General features: G+C 39.8%; 1 protein-coding gene across 2 annotated transcripts in view; it reads left to right on the plus strand.

The window, feature by feature from the left end:
• Positions 1-18,623, plus strand: part of MCC (MCC regulator of WNT signaling pathway) — a gene marked incomplete at its 5' end in the record, with an annotated part of 212,163 nt that overhangs the window by 179,704 nt on the left and 13,836 nt on the right. For both annotated transcript variants that reach the window (XM_082498053.1, XM_082498054.1), the window contains 5 exons: positions 394-534; positions 1,664-1,764; positions 4,371-4,554; positions 11,681-11,915; positions 17,948-18,154. In XM_082498053.1, the coding sequence (XP_082354179.1) occupies positions 394-534; positions 1,664-1,764; positions 4,371-4,554; positions 11,681-11,915; positions 17,948-18,154 (868 nt within the window). The remainder of the gene's footprint in view (positions 1-393; positions 535-1,663; positions 1,765-4,370; positions 4,555-11,680; positions 11,916-17,947; positions 18,155-18,623) is intronic.

Below are 18,623 nucleotides of genomic sequence, written 5' to 3' on the forward strand. Positions count from 1 at the left end.
TGCCACTTAAAACAAGAAGCAAATGTGGCAGCAGGAAGTGAGGAACGGAGGCAGAAAAATTAAGCAAAAGGTTAATATGAAGCTGTTCTACGCAGTCCTGCAGCTACAAAATAAGGGTACGGCTTTCTGCTTGCTGCTGTTGCACAGGGTTATGATTACATTTTATGGGAAGGAGAAGAGAAGGAGAAGAGGCTGTCCTAAGAGAAATTGCTATTGTCTTGGCTCTTGATATGTGACACAGAACTGATAGATTTTGCCATCTTCATTAAAAACCTTGTGTAGACCAAATAGACCAAATGGTATTTGTTGTTTTAAATTATGGTTGTTCTAGAGTTTTCAGGACAGTGTCTGCCATCTAAGCTTGAAGGTTGCAAATTACTTCCTTTTCTACAGCCGTATTGAGCACTTGAAATCCCAGAATGACTTGTTGACAATAACGCTGGAAGAGTGCAAGAGCAATGCCGAGAGGATGAGTATGCTTGTTGGGAAGTACGAGTCCAATGCCACAGCCCTCAGGCTTGCACTGCAGTACAGGTATGTACCTAGGCAGAGGGTGTCTCAGACAGAAAAAGAGGGAGCAGGGGAGACTTAATAGAAGTCTTTGAGAGTGAAATTGTTGGTGTGCCATAGTAATAGTGTTTCTTTTTGGTTTCTCCCTGAAAAAATGGCCCTTGGGTTAAACTACTTGAGAAATTACAGAACTGAAGTTACTGATGCAAGTGTATTTCAACCCTAGTTCACCAGCAGTAGTGAACTTGATCTAATAGAAATAAACAGGTTTAAGTTTTCATTTTCAAATACTGAATTAACTTTTGAATTAGGAGTTGTGTGTAGGCTCGAAATCTCTCTGCTGTATCCGGTCTTAAGATACAGGTTCTCTGTATTAGGCTGGCATTTTTCACAAGACCAGTGGACCAAATTCACACATAATTCAGAGTGACTTTATATTACATCAGTTGGAATTGTGGATGAATTGCTTGGTATTTGGTTACAAGTATCTAAATTTGCTTTAAACTATATGTAAAAAGATGGTGTCGTTTAACTCCTTCAGCTGCAACTAATTTAGAACAAGCAGTTCTGGTCTTAGACAAATTGTGTGCCTTTTAAAGAATGTATTCTGTTGTGGTGGTTTAACCCCAGCCAGCAACTAGGACCACGTAGCCGCTTGTATTTAGAAGCTGTTGTGTTGTTACAAGGAAAATTTTACAGCCAGAACAGAGCAACAAGGATTTTTCTTGTCTTTTCTTTTCTTCTTACTATACTTTGTATAGTATAGTTATATAGTAGGGTATAGAATACTGTATTTTGGCCTGAAAAAAGTTTCTTAAAGGGATCATGTTGACTGCCATTCATAATAACTGTTTCAAACATGCTTCTAGAGCTCACTTCACATCAGGTCATTCTCTTCTGTTTTAACTTGTTAGATTATTTGATGCAGAGCTGGGACCATCGTAAGGAAGGAGAGACTGTTGAGTGCTTGTGATAGAAGCTATGTGTGTTTTGTCATTTAATATCCCTGCTGCTAGAGAAGTAGTAGGGAATCATGCAGTTCATCAGCTACCTCTTTTTTGTTGCTGTTATTCTGTTGCAGGTATTCTTCCCCTCTAAATTGCAGGAATATTTTGTGTGATTTTTGTTTTCTGTGGTTTGTTTTCTCTTTCAGTGAACAATGCATAGAAGCATATGAGCTGCTGTTGGCATTGGCAGAGAGCGAGCAGAGTCTCATTCTTGGGCAGTTCAGAGCTGCAGGTGTTGGTTCTGTTGGTAAGATGTCAATGAATCACTTTATTTAAATATTTCGTTTTGCATGTCAGTTACCATTCGAGTTAGTTGTAATGGTGAATCATCTCGTGACCCATCACTTAAGAATGCTCTCCAGTCTTTTCTTATTTTAACTAATTAAATCATTTTACACACACAGAAAATAGGGGAAATGAAAAAGAGCAACTGGCTTTAAATCATAAAAATCACCAGCAATTTAAATTAAACTACATATGCTATCACAAAGCAATTCTTATTCTGGCAGTGGTGAGGCTGCTATGGGCATGCAACTGTACAGAGTGGAATTATCAAACAATACTTATGAGCATATGTGGCTTAGAGCCATACAGCTGTGGTAACTGCAAGTACAGATTTTGTTTGAACCAGCAACATTGACACCCCTAGAAGCCAAGTATAGTCTATGAAAAACTGCAATTAAGACAGTACAAAGGTAGCATTGAGTAGTTACAAAAAAAAACAACAACCCTAAAATGGCTCTAGTTTTTCATGCCACATTTTACTTTTGCTCAGAAATTTTAAAACATTCTATCTTATGTTTTACTGTGTTGGCAGGGATGTTAGCCTATATGTTCTGGGTTTTTCTTATTTTGTGGATAGTTAATCTTGTAGCTAGGTGTTGCTCTTTAATATGCTGCTCACTAAGTAATGGAATGAACCACTATCATAGGTACAGTTCAGAAATGTTTGGAGGTTGATGTTGCTGCTGTCTCCACTTTTCTGATAGAAAGAGGTGTTTGCACCATAAACGTTCATCCGGGTTTTATAGTCCCATTCCTTTTATTGATAGGAGAAGGTAGCTGTAGTAATCTTCAAGTAGAAAGAGGGGAAACCTTCAGAGAGAGAAGAATAGCTCTTCATGCTGTGCTGGGGCATCATAACTGCCTGGTTGAGACAGTATTATAGTACTAGCTTCTCAGGAATCACTGAAATGTAAATGGAAAGCTTTTAGAGACAAGAGTGGCCATCTGGCTTTAGAGTCACAGGAATGACATGGTCAGCATCTTGTTTTAGATGACTAGATGCACTCAACCCACAGTCGCTGTGCTGCTAACCATGCCCCTTATTGCGTATCTCTCCCAGTGCTAGAAGCAGGACCTTGTGTACCTGTCTTGGCCTGTGCAGTGTGTGGTGTACACTAAACGTTAGAGTGGATGTCTGAGATTTTCACCACCTTTCTTCCAGACTGGTCATTCCTTTCCACAATGTGCTAGGGAGCTTTCCCTGCTGGCAGGGATCAGTGGCCAGCAAGAGTGAATTTAGTCTTGGATTTTCTCTTCACGTAAGTGGCAGAAAGAAATCTTAGAAGGGAGAAATACGTTGGGTTTGAGCAGGGTTTCATCTTGCATGCATTTTATGAAAGAGAGTGTAGTTTAGTTTTTATATAGGTCTCTGTCTACAGCTCTTAATTATGGTATTTTCAGTTACTCCCCTGCAATAGAAATAGTGCCAATTTCCCATTACATAACACAACTTGGAGGAAGTTGTGTTTGGTTTACGAACCTTTACTTCACTGTGAAATTTGATTAAAACACCTAGATAAAATAGCAGATTTTCAGTTTGAAGATCGGTCAAGTTTTATATTGACAGCTGTGAGTGGAAAATTCATGGGAGTTGCTTCTGCATCACTTAATGCTGAGCATATCCAGCTGCTCTTGACAGAACATTCTCCGTCCTTTCTTCCGCATTAATCTTATTTCTAGTGCATGCACTTCACTTAGCAAGTGTGAAGGATGGGTAATTGGTCTTTGACTCAAATAAGGATGAAATTAACATCTGACATAGAGCAAACTCTTATTTTTTTTTATACTCTGACATCTTTGCATTGTATTTGGTGAAGTATGAGTATATTGTAGCTTTGTTCAGACTTTAAGTATAGCCACTAATATGTCTTACTTGAATGACTACTCCAACTGGAGTTAGAATGGAGAATAGTGACAGTGGTGTTTTCTGTCCTGCCTGTGCTGAAGAGATGGCTTGCCAGCTGCATAGATGCTGCATAACCACAGAAAATAATAGAAAATTAATAAACAGCAGTGCTAGTTTTCTTTTGATTTAGTATGCATGGCTGTAAACTCTGAAATGCTGCTTCTAAGCAGTAAGGCAATTCTTCCAACTGGAAAGGTAACCTGTAAGAAGGTGTTCTGGGAAACCATTAGGCTTGAGATAAAGGTGCTTGTGAGAAAAAGCACTGGAAATGACCGCACTGTGAAACAGAACTGGACTGATTGGAGGAAGAGTTGTAATTTAGGCTGAGGCTTTTACAGTGTATTATTAATTTGAGCTTCCTAACCTAATCCTGATGCACAATGCACACCCTTACAAACAGACAAGATAGCTGAGATAAAACATCACTTAATGTACCCAGAGCAACAAGTACCTGGAGCTTGTGGCTGGAAAGGGAGATGCATTCAGGCCAGTAGCCTAGTTACCACTGATACTCACACAGAAGTTGCTTTTACATCACAGATTGGTAGTTTATTGTCATCGTCTTGGTATAAACTGAGAGCACGTAGAAGCATCTCTACTCTTGCTGTAATTTCTATCACCCTCTTCAAAGCTCTGAAACAGATTGTTTGCTTGAAAACTAGGGGACCAGACAGGTGATGAAAACATCACCCAGATGCTGAAGAGAGCTCACGACTGCAGGAAGACAGCTGAGAATGCAGCAAAAGCCTTACTGATGAAACTAGATGGGAGCTGCGGGGGAGCCTATGCAGTCACTGGCTGTAGTGTGCAGCCCTGGGAAAGCCTGTCATCCAACAGCCACACAAGGTAACTGCAACTCGTCTGCTCCCCTAATCCCCAGGTGTTTGATTTCTGACCAAAAGTTGTGTTGTATTCTATTTGCTGAACTACCTCCCTCACCTCAGTCCAGTCGCTTCTTTGCTTTGATTTATAGGTCACCATGCCTCAGTGGTCTAATTGTCTTTAGACTTTGAGCAACTGCAGCCAAGAAGGGTTTTGTATAAATTTGTTGCAAATGGGTGATTCTGAACTTTGATCTTCCTCACAAAGGGCAAAACCATTACATTTGTTTTACTTCAGTGGCTTTCTTGCTGTTTTATTGGAAGTCAAATCATGTACTTCTTATTCATATTTATTGTATGCAGACAGGACAGATGTATGGAGAACCAGAGATCAGAACTACGCTTCTATTGGCGTTTTGGAGTGATCAAGAATTGTTTTCTAAATGTTGCAAATCTAGCCATTTCGTTTTAAACTATTTCGTCTCCTTTCTCATTCTCCTTTGCACCCTTCCAATTTCTTCCTTCCCATGCTATTCTCTTTTGCACATGGAGTGGCAAATGAACATCATGACAGGGGGGATCCTTCCAGGAAAGGCTGGATATTGCAGTTTTTCTGAAGACCTATAAAATAATTAAACTTAAATGAGCTATTATTGCAGAAGTGTTCCTGTTCAAATACATCTGCTCGCAGCTTCATTTTGAGTCGTTGCCTGCCTGCAGTGTAATTGTACTCTGTGCAGTGAGCATGTGTGCTTGTGTATGGGTACCAATTTGGCAAGCATCCTGGATAAATATAGATGAATGTTTTTCTTTTTAAAAGTTATTTTTGTTTCTCAGATTCACTCTAAAACTTCATTTTCATTCATTTTTTGAGCCAGTTCTTTATTCAAATGCTGTCATTTTTTGACACTTTTAGAAGTTTATTTTAGTACTATATCATTTCCTCTTTTTGCTGATGCCTCCTCCAAAGGATCTTATTTCCTGCCTTGTGATTAGCATGGAATAGCTAAAAAGTGAGCAAAAAGGTAACCTGAGGGAGTAGGGTCCAAATGTGAGGTGAATTTTAACATTTTATTCAAAGAAGTTTTATGGTGGACTTTCAGTCCAAGAAGGCTGTATCTTTATTCAGAAATTAATGTGGCAGCATCTGTGCTAGTAACACATTGATCACTCATTGTACCAAAAGTATTTACTGGCCTTGGAAAGAAGTTACACGAAGCTGTTTCAAATACTTCACTTGTCTCATTCTGTGTGCACTTATGCGATATCTACACCTGCGTGTCAACATGCTGTAAGTGGCCACACATAGCAGCACCTCTACCTAGGCTGAGCTTGTTTTCCATTCTATTACTTGAAAGGGTCGTTTTCAATTGTTTGTAACTACCTCAGTGGTTTTCTTCTGTGTGAGATATCTGGTACATAGTCAAGGCATAATTTTTTTCTTGAAAGCAATTTAGATAGTTTCCAGTATTGACAGGGGGGAAATTGGTGGGGGGCATGAGGGGAGAGTGGAGTGGTGGTATTCCTGTTTTAGTGTTTGTTCTCTTAGCCGTTCCCTGAAAATGTTTAGTAAGAATATAGTCTCTATAGTCCTTGCTTTGTTGACCATCATTTTTGGGTTTTTTGAGAGGGAGGATAAGGGAGTGTGTGTGTTTGGGAAGGAAAATCATCCCTCGTGCTCATTGTTTACCATGAACTTTTGGCGGCCAGCTGTCAATATGGGTATGTGTGCATGTAATGTGTTGGCTGAGTAAAGGTTCAGCAGAGTTTGATGAAAATGGCATAGGATTTCACATTTCATCACTATAAACTGTGTCATGAAATGTAAAAATGTAATTGTAAATGCTTCTGTGTGCAAGAGAGATGTTTTAGCTTAAGTCGTTATCATTGTAGGATAATTCTTCCTGGCACAGAGCAAAATATTGTACTGAACAAGGTAATTATTATTATATGCTTTGATATATATGGAACGTGAGAGAAAAAAAGCTGCTCTCACTCACCCAAAGGGCACACAGCAAGTCAGGAACTTGTCATATGAGCATCCTGATCTGATCATAATTTATACATTTTCATCCCTCTCCCCTCCCCCCACGCCCAATGTAATTTGTCTTTGTCTGAACATACGTATCAGTGGAAGTATTTCTGAAACTTTAGCTTCTCCATGAAATACGAGTCTTCTCTTCTTTCCTTATGTCATGTTCAAGTGATATGTGGTAGAGGTGTTTTCAGATTTCTCCTTCCTGTGGACCATGTCTCAAAATAGAGTCATCCCCTCTTCAGCTTACACATGACACTGTGCCAGCTCATAGATGGAAAAATCTGTGTTGGTTCAAAAGGCACTCATTTTTTGTATATTTATATCAGTAAATGTTCTATCTCAGATTTAAAAAATTGAAGATTTTCTCTTTAACTTTCCTCTCCCTATAGTTTTTGATATTTTTTGTTTCTCCCTGCTTATGCTCTTTGGAGTTATCCTGTGTATGTCACCAGCTCTCTCAACTATTCATGCATGCTGCCTTGCCGCTTGGTTCCCTGCTGCTCTAGAAAGATGTGCCATTGCCGCAAACTTCCAGCCCTCTATCATTCTTTGATGTTGATGGTTTCCATTTCCTTTCCTTTTCCATTACAATAGCAATCCAAGCAGAGATAGGAAAGCAGACTGCAGATTTCTAGCTGTTCCAGCAGGCTTAATGTTTTTTATTTGTCTTAAAGAACTTGGCAGTCTATAAAACTGGGGAGTAGAACAAGCCCACATCACTAGTGAGTGTTGTGTGAACCACCATTTGGGGACCACTGCACTGAAATGAAAACATTTTTACATTATGTTGTTCGAAGATACTCTGAATCCGCAAGACTGATCTTTTGCCATAGTTGTTTTAGTGCTGCAGGCTTTTAGTTGCAGATATGTATCGCTACCTTTTCTCTTTGAAACCAACTGAGTAAAGCAGTAGTGGGATGATGAAAACTCTCCTTTGCTGAGACTTGTGACAAATGAGTAATTCTCCCTGCTGTTAAAAATCCTGTAGAATAGGGACTTATAATGGAATTGTTGACCCATCTTTAGCTTTGGCATTTCAAATGAGACTCTGAATGTCAAATCACCGAACACATTACTGAGAATAAATGCTTGGTGAGCCACTAGTGACAAGTGGTTAAAGACTATAAAAGGGAGCAACTGAAATGAAAAGAAATGAAATGCAATGAAAGAGCATCACAGAGGTTGTTACTGGTGAGGTGAATAAAAATAATAGCAAGCATCTCAACTCATTTCGCTGGCAGCAGCACAATAATGTTGCCAATTCACTTTTTGAAAATAGAAATAGGTCTGCAGTGTAGTTGGAAGTCATAATTATTTTAGTGGACAGAAGCTAACTACAGAACATATACTGTCAACAAGGTTTGACTGATTGCACCTTAAAAAGAGGGAAACAAAAGAGAAAGGCTCCAGTTGTGACACTGACAGAAATTGGTGGATTTTATTCCCTGCAGTGCTAGTAAGTCCAACCTTGCCTGTGTATTCATGGGGGGAAAGATCTGGTCTCTTAGATGCAAAGGGAATTCTTTTCAGTATTATGCAGTGTCACAAACTATCCAAACTCAACCAAATGTAGGACTGTATCTTGCATCAGAATCACCTCAGATTTCAGATAAGTAGCTGACAGACAAGATTATCTTGGCTGAGGCCTGCAAATAAGTTATTTAGAAATATCCTGACAGATATCTTAATGTTACCTATGTAACGCTTCATTGCTGGACTGAACTAGTCTCAGAAGTAAGCAGGGTTGTTTCACCAAAGGTTCTGATTGTAGCCAAATATACTGTTGTTTGTCTTTCGGCTGGTGGGGAGTATTTTTAAGTTTCTCAGGAAGTTTGTGTCTGTTGGCATTGTGCTGTTTCAGACCTGAAGCCACAGCGTTCACCTAGAAGGTGGCTGGCCCATCTATACTGTGTATATCAAATGCATTCTTTAAAGTGTAAGGTTGCGTGCAGACATTGAAGCAAGTTTTGTGGATTCAGTTCTGACAGCACTGTTTTAGTTCTATCAGCTTTTGTATTATCTGCACCATTGATGAGTTGCAGATTTATTTATTGACTTGATTTTTAACAGATGAGCTGAAGCTTATACAGGGTTTTATGGACATAATTTTGTAGTATGCAGAAGTTACACAGAGGCACATTTCTATCCATCCACTGCATTTTATACGTACATATGTGCATGCAAACACACACACACGCCAGCAAATAAAACTGCATGTTATACTATACCAACCTGCATATTTTCCACAGGCTGTATATGAAAATTAATTTGGCATCATTCAGGCATACCGTCATTGTAAAAGACTTGAGGGATAAAATGAGTGGGAAGAATATTTCTCTTCGCTTGTTCTGAATACAACGGTGGTTTGAATGAGCAGATTGATGTTGTATTCCTTCCAGGTGACGAAATTGTCATCCTTTCTCCATCCTTACGTACGTGCTTGAGAAATGAGAAACTGCACATCTTTTGCAACAGTTTCATGTGTTTTTTGGATGCATGCGTTATACTACATACGCATTCTGTCAATCTGTTTTCCTTTGTCCTGATTGCTGTTAGGAGGGAGAGCAGTATCTGAAATTCAGGATCATATGTTCACCAGCTGTGGGCCCTTAAATAGGGCAGCAATGGACTGGCATTATGGCTGAGCAGGGCTGTATGGTGGGGCTTTGGGGGGAACACACCCTGGCAGAGCTGTGCCGTGGGAGTTTGGAAACACGGCAGCGTTGTTTCTGTCCCTCATCGTGCAGCCTCATTTTTGCAACAGTCCAAAGTGGGCTTTCTACCCTGGATTTCTGCAACCCATACTGCTTCCAGGCTTCGGGGGAGGGGGGGCGGGGGCTTGCTGCCAAATGTGGAGGGAGAGGGAAGGTTCTTGTACCTTTGTGTGCTGGCTGAGACAGCTTCCTCACTAAGCTTCCCTCACCTTCTTAAAAAGAAAAAAAAAAAAAAAAAAGGAAGAAGAGCAGCTTGCTAGCAATTCACCAGAGGAGCCAACTCAGCTGCAGACAGACAGTCAGGCAGGCAGCCAGGACTGAAGTAAAAGCAGCCTGAGTATCACTGGCAAGAGCCCAGACTGCCTTCCTCAGCTTGGACTGCTCTCCCCTGTAATATACATCCGTAGCTGCGGATCCTTAAGGGCCAAATTCTGTGAATATCCAGTGAGTACGAGGTCCAGCACAACATAACAATAGACTTTTGGCACTTTTGCTCAGGTTTCATTCCCAGCAGGAGGGCTAGGTTTTCTTTCCTTTGCAAGCGAAAACTGAGATGAGCTCTTTGTGTCCCAAGATTTGAAGCCTATGTAGGCTTTAAAAGCTGTCCTTCCTCCAACAACAGCTGTTTTACATTTAATCCAGAAAAGCTGTGCAATCGCTGTCTTTGGGTGCTGAGGAAACTTGCAAAATTATTTCAGTACAGAATTAAGTATTTCTCACATTGTCTATCCCCATGGTTTTTATATCAATATTTACTTCAGAGAGGTATCTTTAGACTTAGTGAAGCAGGATTTATTAAGTGTTTCAAGATTCTCTAATGAAGAACTAAGTATGAACAAAAATTTGTTTCAACCTGAAAGGGTTTCTGTGTGGTGTAGGTACTGGGTGTTTTTAGCTTCACTGCAGATGGAAATGGATGAAAACAAGCAAAGACCAGTTTATACGTGTGGTAAATATGGCACCTATTATCCCTAAGAAAAGGGAGGAATAATGGGAAATTGAGAGAGAAGTGTAGTAAAGAACTGTAATGTGATATTTCATGAGAGGGAAGGATTTTGAGAAATCTTTGTAGACCTGCCAATTCTCCATCTCCTCCAAGGCTGTACTTGGAATTTGTGGGAAGATTGGTAATTATTTGAGGCACTTAAAAACCAATGTATCTTTAGCTGAAGTAGAACCAAAAGAAAAGAGAAAAATCAAGCCTATCTTGAGATGCTTCCCCCTTTTCACATGCATAATATATTTTAGGACATCATCTTGACTCTCACAGCATGTAGCGGGTGAGGTTTTTTTTTCTTCCTACAAAAATGTTGAACAGCAGTGCAATTTGATACAGAAAGTGATTTATTCCCCTGCTGATAACTGAGATCATCGAGCATTCCAGACGAGCACAGTTAATGGATGACTTATCCCTCACCCGGCAGCTGATTACAGGACCTCAGGAGACAGCAGGCAGCTTTGAGTGAGGTTATAGAAACAACACGGCATTTTATTTTCCTCTTAGTGTTTTTGCAACTATATTCAGCCCTGGAATGCTTCGCTGTATCAGTCTCGGCCCCCTGCAGCACTGGCATGCATGTCGGTGGGTAGGCAGCACCGAGCCACCCTTGCTCTAAGACATTAATTCTCCCTTTTTTTGATCTCTGGGTACGTATTTTGGGGGCAGACTGATGAGCAGTCATTTGTTTGATGCCTCTAGATAGGAGAAGTTCCGCCAACTCTGATGATGACTTTTTGTGAAAAATCCTGCTAACTTATGCATTGGTTTTAAACCCCTCCAGCCCTGAAAGAATGTCAGTGTTCTGAGGAATACACCTTAACGTGAATTGAAAGATGCTACCTCCTGGCATCTGCCAGTGGAATTTTGCTCAGGTTGATTCCTGCGAGTATCCATTAGAAATATCTGAGATGATAACTGGTATTGCCATCAGCAGAGATAAATGAGGTCTGGGCTGATTCTTTTCTCTTATCAGATGCTTCTTCACAAAGAAGATGAAGACTCAGTGGCTGAGCCGCAGAGAGAAGCTTGCTCTGCTAAGGTTTTTCTAAGAAATATTAAGTAGCTTTTTTTTTTTTTAATTAAAAAAAAGAATTGTTTCAGAAGACACCATTCCAGAAAAAGTAATTCAGTTACAAGTCACTAAATATCTAGCTTTGCAGAGAAGTTATCACATGATTCAATTTTCTCATGCAGCTTAGAGAATTAATTTATTTTCTGAATTTGTCACACCCCTCTGCATCTTCTGAACATTATAACATCCAGTCCACACTACGTGTGTCCTTTCTATGAACTTTTAAGTCAGACTCAGATGTGTTGATGAAGTATTGGGAGAGTGTTTGATGTAAAAATACAGATTTTGTTCTAAATGTGTTTTTAATGCTTTTCTTTCTCTTTCCAGTACTACCAGCTCAACTGCAAGCAGTTGTGATACAGAATTTACAAAGGAGGATGAGCAGCGGCTGAAGGATTACATCCAGCAGTTGAAAAATGACAGGGCAGCAGTGAAACTGACAATGCTGGAGCTGGAAAGCATCCACATTGATCCCCTTAGTTATGACGTTAAACCTCGTGGAGACAGCCAGAGGCTAGACCTGGAAAATGCGGTCTTGATGCAGGAACTTATGGCAATGAAGGTATTTTATTTATATCCATCAGGCTAACTGCTCTGCTGACAATGCCCCTGTGCTACAAGACATGCTCAGTCACACACAAGGGAGGCATTGGTAGTGATCACTGGGTAATAAAGGGTAACTTTGTTGAAACAAATAATCAAGGCTGAAAATCCAGTAGTCAGAAAGGGACAGAAGGCAGTGCATTAACAGTGACGAGCTACGTGTGTTTTGAATTAGGCAAGGACTTCATCCGTGGCTCTAAACTTGGAATGCTCTCCTTGACAAACCAGATGCTCTCTCTGAGAGATATGGCAACTGAGTTGCTTGAGGGTGACCAAAAGCATGATACAGCACTTCCCAAGAGACAGTTCATTACTTTGCTTACAAGCTTGCAAATGTGCATCTTGAATATTTGTGAACTGAAGCAGAACAAATTCACCTCCTTTTAATATTGCTGTGGGACGAGGGACAGTCTGTCAGAAACTGTCATCCCTAATGCTCTCCAGTGGTCGGTCACAAGTCCAGAGCTGTTCTAGGCACTGTGTTGCAATCTGCAGCTCAGTTCAGAGCCCGAGCAAAGAGTGCAGTGTGTAATGACGTGCAGTAACAGAGGTTTTTGGAGAAAACTCTGGTCCCTCAGGCCTGGTTTATACGTCCAGTTCTAAAGATGTGATCTAGAAAAATTTACCTTTATTGACCAGGTATGGAGCAATAATTTTAAATCTGGCACCTTTATTGACTTTGAGAGGTGAACTAAAGCATAGGAACATACTAAAGGCCATACAAGCGCATGTTTGCATTTAGAAATTGTCTGAGTTTAAATAAGTTTAATTTATGCATGTTAGCAAGTCCTATTTTAGTCAACTAATAGCAGATATGTCAGATGATGGTATCATGTGGGACAGCAAATGCTAATAGTTTCGCAAGCTTCTAAAGCTATAGATTTTTGTTCAGATGTGCTACTGCTGGCTAACTGGTAGCTTAGTAATGGTAATTATGTTCTTAGTGGTGCTGCCTTTCCACGATGACAAATATAATTTTGCGATAGTGCATTCAATATTCGCAGTTCATAAAAAAAGATTGTGTGCTACCAGTCAGAAGACTTAAACTTATGTTAGTTGTTTGAATATGTCGTGGCCAACAGCAATATATTGCCCATAATGAAAGCATGCAAGATGTAGTGGAAGACATTTGTAGATAACAAGATGTATATTTCAGATATCACACTTGCTTCTCATCTTTTGCGTCCAGATCTTCCCTGAAATCTCTTGTACACCATTCTTACTTCTATCTTTAAATTGATAGGTAAAGGCAAACTGCAGAGCTATCCCTTGTGATTAGTGTCCTTGCATTCCCTGACCTGACAAGAGCACCAACGTTTGCGTATCATCATTCTGGCACAGTTTTGAGTGCTGGTAATCCTTTTGTTCACTACATGATCATCTAACTTGGTTTTGAGATAGGGTTTCCACTCATAACTTTTGGCTGGAACTAGCACATTGGGTTTTTCACTGCAGGAATTGTCCCTAGAGGAAGAAGAAATGTTTCTTCTTGGTTGGTTTGTGTGCAGTGCATACAGCAATAGACACACATTTAACATAGGTGGCTGAAGTCACCGTCAGTCATTTCTGGTACAGAGAAACTGACAGTACTGTTATTCATTATAATCTGTTGTACTTTGCTGGAATTCACAACTGGAGGAAATCCCAGGTTTCTGAAAGCAATATGGTGAAAACTCAAGCCTGTCAAAGCTTGGAAAGGATTTGTTGGTAAGTGCTCTCCTGATATAGAAATTGAAAACTCCTGCCTTCTATGCATACAGCATTACAAAAGGCACAGCTACACTCTGCGTGCTTTGGCCCCAAGCGAATGTGCTACCTTGTTAGCATCCATGGTTGTTGCTCAAGACTGCGTTACACTTTGATAGCTATAACATAGCTAAACCTAAGGGCAGAACCCATGGATGTCTTGGCTTTCTGAGTGTATTGCTGGATTCATCTGTGCTGCAGAGGACTTCATCATGTAGCACCTCTTAATTTGTCCTCTCCCTTCCACATTCTTGGCAATGATGATACAGCTTGATTGAGTTACTCAAGGATTTCCTGCCTTGCTGGATCTTACCACCTGCTGCTGTCTTCCTGAAACTTGTATCTGTTGGAATCTCTGCTGCATCTTTTGATACTTTTAATTTATGACTACCAGTAAAAACCGGTCACCACATCAGTCATATTGCTTCTTGTGTCTATGTATTATGCTGATAATGTTCTGAAAATGCCTTTACATCATTAGTTCTTCATTATTGATGAAAATGATCCATAAAAAGATGGTTTGGGAATGGTTTCTCTGTTGCCCTGTTTTTTTTTATTTGATCCAGAGGTGTAAGACAAAGTGGTCCACCAGTACTTCTGTAAAATCCAATTCTTTGCTTCAAGCAATAGTTAACCATGTTTCCAAATATATTCTCCTCTGCCGTTTGTTGTCATTCAGTGGTCTTGCTTTGAGGTCAGTTCTTGTCATGCCCCAGTTAGCAAAGAGATTAATTCTGATCGGTGTAAATAATTCTTGGTTTACAGCCTTTCTGCATTTCAAAGGACTTAATCTAGATAAAAAGTCTCAGCTTTCTACACTGATAATGTTTCCTCTTTTGTGTACAGGTGGTGATAATATTGCTCATAATGTGCTTTGAGACTACAGTCTCTGCAGAAAATTTTTAGAATCCCATTGTCCACCTTTGTTGCAGCATTCCATGCTCTTATAGATGTATTTAGTAAAATACAGTTAACTAGACCATGCCATTTGTCTGCTCTGATATTTATTTTACTTCTGAAGGCTGGTGTGTCCCACCAGCTTGTGTACTGTGATCCTCCTGGATTCCCTTTTCCTGACTTTTAGAACATTTTGCCACATGAGAGTCCTTGGTATTTTATTCTTCTGACATAACCACATCCAACACAAATTTTCTTTTAGAGGATGCTGTGATGCTTCTAATTATATTGGGTCAGGAGTGTTTCGTTTTCATTCAAGTTTTAATCCCAGTTCAGAATCACAATATGGCTGCAAGTACAAAATATTCCTCAATATTCAATTAATTAGTCCTGAAATGACTGCTAGATTTGGAGCTTGTGAATTTGCATGGATTGTATAAGTCTTCTGCAATTAGTTTGAAGAGTGACCACGTGCTACCTCCTCCTTCAGGGTTTCATTTTGTAAATGCCACTTGTGCTTTAGGCCCGTGCTCTGAAGAAGCAGATATGTTGAACTGCAAAATGTTTCATCGTCATCCTGTAATTAGGAAAAAAGCGGATAGTAAATACACAAAGGTGATGTTGATATTGAAATGAAATTTAGATGCTATCTTTAGAAAACATATTTTCATGGAAAAAATTACTGCGTATGAGAAGACTAATTAATTGTCTAAGTAAACCTGAGCTACTTAAATTTTCCCACATGAACACTACTGTTGCCACAGGTTGTATTGTCCGTACGAGAATCCTCAACTGGAGTTTACATGTTTAACTTTAACCTTTGCATTCCTTCCTGTTCCTTCCCTGGGAGCCTCTGTAAGGCATGGGCTGACAGTTCTTCCACTTTTCCCGTGCTTTGTCCTTGCTTTCCTGCTTCAAAGTCGCATTGTCTTGACGTGAGAAAACTTAACATATGGGCGTTGCTTTTGGAGTCCATGATATGTCTTCTGGGACAGGATGCAGACTTGTGAATTCATATATGATGGTCTAAGCCTACTGTCTTCATAAACAAAGGAGTTAACCATTGGTCCTCAAATTTATTTTGGGCCAGGGTATGTAGTACAAACAAACATCCAGTCTTTAAGTTAAAACTTCTAAGGGATGGGAAAAAATCAGTTCCACAGATTCATTGTGGAAAATGGTTAAATTCACTTTTTTTCACTGTGGTAAGTGGTTAAATTCACCCTTTTTTTGTTGTTTTGTTTTGTTTTTTAAGGAAATAAATGTCCCTTATTTCTAGGCTGAATTTGCCTAGCTTCAACTTCCAGCCTGGGAAGATTTTGTCATGACCCTCCCACGTAGGTAGCCCTCTGTCAAGAGTATCTTCTATTTACATAAGTGCCAAAATACTCTGCTCAAATTACTTCTCAGCCTTTGCTAAGCAGGCTAAGTAGATTAATGGCTTTAGAAACAGAGAAGCTAAATGCATACACTGAAGTATACCAGACAGTCCAGTTCAACTCCTATATCTAAATTTCCCCATCATTATTTATCAATATTATTTACATTTTTACTGTTGACAAAGGAAATTAATGGTGAGTTTGCCTAACAACTAAATTTCTTTAAACCACATTGAATGAAACTGATGGTGCTTCTGACCTTCAGTTCACAAACAAATAGATGAATAAATGAATGATTTTAAAGCTCATACAAACCTTTCCAAGCATGCGGAGTTTAAGGATATGGATTTTATTTTTGCATGGTTGGTGATTCTGAATAAGCCAATAATTACCTGTGATTACTATATGCTGGTTGTAACTGTCCTACACCTGTGTGCGCTGCTTACACTTAATCCAGAGAGCAATTTTTTGGTAGGAATGTAGATTCTCATCTACAGAAAAGTTAGTCTAATTATATGCCAAGATTTGTGTTTGTATAATCTTTGATAATGATGGATATAATACAGAAAGCATTATTTTTGAAGGATAAGGTAAGATACCTCTAATATTTTTGTTACTAGAATATGTTCTTCTGTTTAAAAAGAAATAATTAAAAGATAGTGATTTGTTCCTAGGCTGGCCACACAACCAGAAACTTCTATCTTTCAGAGATGTTTACACAGTGAACAAGTCTAGAGCTGAGCTGTAATACAGAAAATGGCTGCATGAACTCAGTATTCACTCATGAAGTGACCTAGGGCACAGCAAGCTCAACAGTGAGGACATGATTCTGGGTTGGATTTTTTTTGTTGTGGTGGTCTTTTGTTTGTTTGGTGGTGTTTTTTTAACACATAATGTTATGTGTTATGTTTTAGGGCTTTCTCTTTAAATGTTTTGTGGGTGCTGTGTTTTCCTGGGTTCAGAAAATAACTAGACATTTTGTAGAAGAAACTTTTCTGAGGTGTTAAACACAAAGAGCCTTCTGGTTCAGGATACCCATCAGCTGCTTTTTGTGGGAGGCTGGGAGCCAGTGCTCAAAGAAGGGTCACTTGCAGTCATACCTTGTTCTTACACTTCTGCCCAGCCACTGTCAGAGCAGATGTTAAAGCAGAGGTCTGTCCCCAAATAGCAGTTGTGTTACAGTAGTTGACAGCCCTGTCATAAATATCAGAGTGGCAGAGGAATTATACACAAGAACTAGCTCTCAGAATTCCGTTTCTTTTTATGAAATACCAGTGTCCATCTTCTGTGAATCATGTTTATGGAAGAATATAAGCAAGTGCAATTTTGTCAACCTCCAGTTGTGTATATTTGGGATTCTGGGCATCAAGAGGAGGGAAATTAAAAATGGACATCTGATAGTGCCATACCCAGTTTCCCTTTTTGACTAACTTATTCTACCACAGAGGCTGGTATTACAAGGCAGGAATATATGATCTGCATTTGCTGTCCTAGTCCCTCAAACCCATCCTGCTGTAATGAGATAAACCCAACTCCTACTTCTTATGTATAAATAAGAAACTGGAATCTGGCATTTAGGGAGCTGTTTGACAAGAAAGTCAGACATTCCTGGTTTTAGGGCAATGGTCTCTGAATGGCAAGGTAGAACCAAAGAAATTTCAGCAACTGTGGCAACCCTCTCAGATCCCTGATCCTGTAGTTTCAGCACCACATTAGCTGCTCTGTTGCCTCTGAGCTTATTTCTGAGGCTGATTAAAGGGTGGCACATCTTGTTGTACTCAGTCTCAAAAATGTACTGGTCTTTTTACAAATAACACTGTGTGATTACAAAAAGCCTTCTGGATGCTGATAATGTTCTCCATGGAAAGAACACTCAAGTAATAGGAGTGGATGAAAACCTTGCTTAACCTCATCTTCCTTTAGGTGTGTAGTCCTAGGAAGCAGCATGCTGATAATGTTTCTTCAACAGGAGGAGATGGCAGAGCTCAAGGCACAGCTTTACCTGCTAGAGAAGGAGAAGAAGGCATTGGAATTGAAGCTGAGCACTCGAGAGGCCCAGGAGCAGGCCTACCTTGTCCATATTGAGCACTTGAAGTCTGAAGTGGAAGAGCAAAAAGAGCAGAGAATGAGGTCTCTCAGCTCAACCAGCAGTGGAAGCAAAGACAAACTGGGCAAGGTCAGGAGTCAAACAAGTTTCCAAAATTGGCGTAAACATGATTTATTGTACCCCTCCCTATAGCAGTCTTTAGCATATTAATAATTTTCCTCTTTTGTCTTATATGTATGTCTTTTCTCTCTTCTCCAGTTGTTAGGTGGTTCTTTCCATGCTGTGACTTATGAGGACTTTGTAGAATTACTGTTAAGCCTGGGCTAAAACAAGGTTGTCATTGGGGGGGCAGGGGAGGAGTACAGCAAAGCCGTTCTTGCTAAACATGCAAGCTACTGTGGTTGGATATGTTGTGTCTTGCCTGTTGCCACCCAGTGGAGACAGTGGAAGATAATATAAGCAATATGCCATCCTCCCCCTACTCCGAAAAAATAGAGCTCATTCCTGTGAAGCAGTTAGAGCATTGATTATAATGACAGTCTCTTTTTCCAAGTCAGACAGTTTGTAATAATTTAAGAATAAAGACTTTCCCCCCCTA

The sequence above is a fragment of the Vanellus vanellus genome, assembly GCF_965231255.1.
Source record: "Vanellus vanellus genome assembly, chromosome: Z".
NCBI classification, from domain to species: Eukaryota; Metazoa; Chordata; class Aves; order Charadriiformes; family Charadriidae; genus Vanellus; species Vanellus vanellus.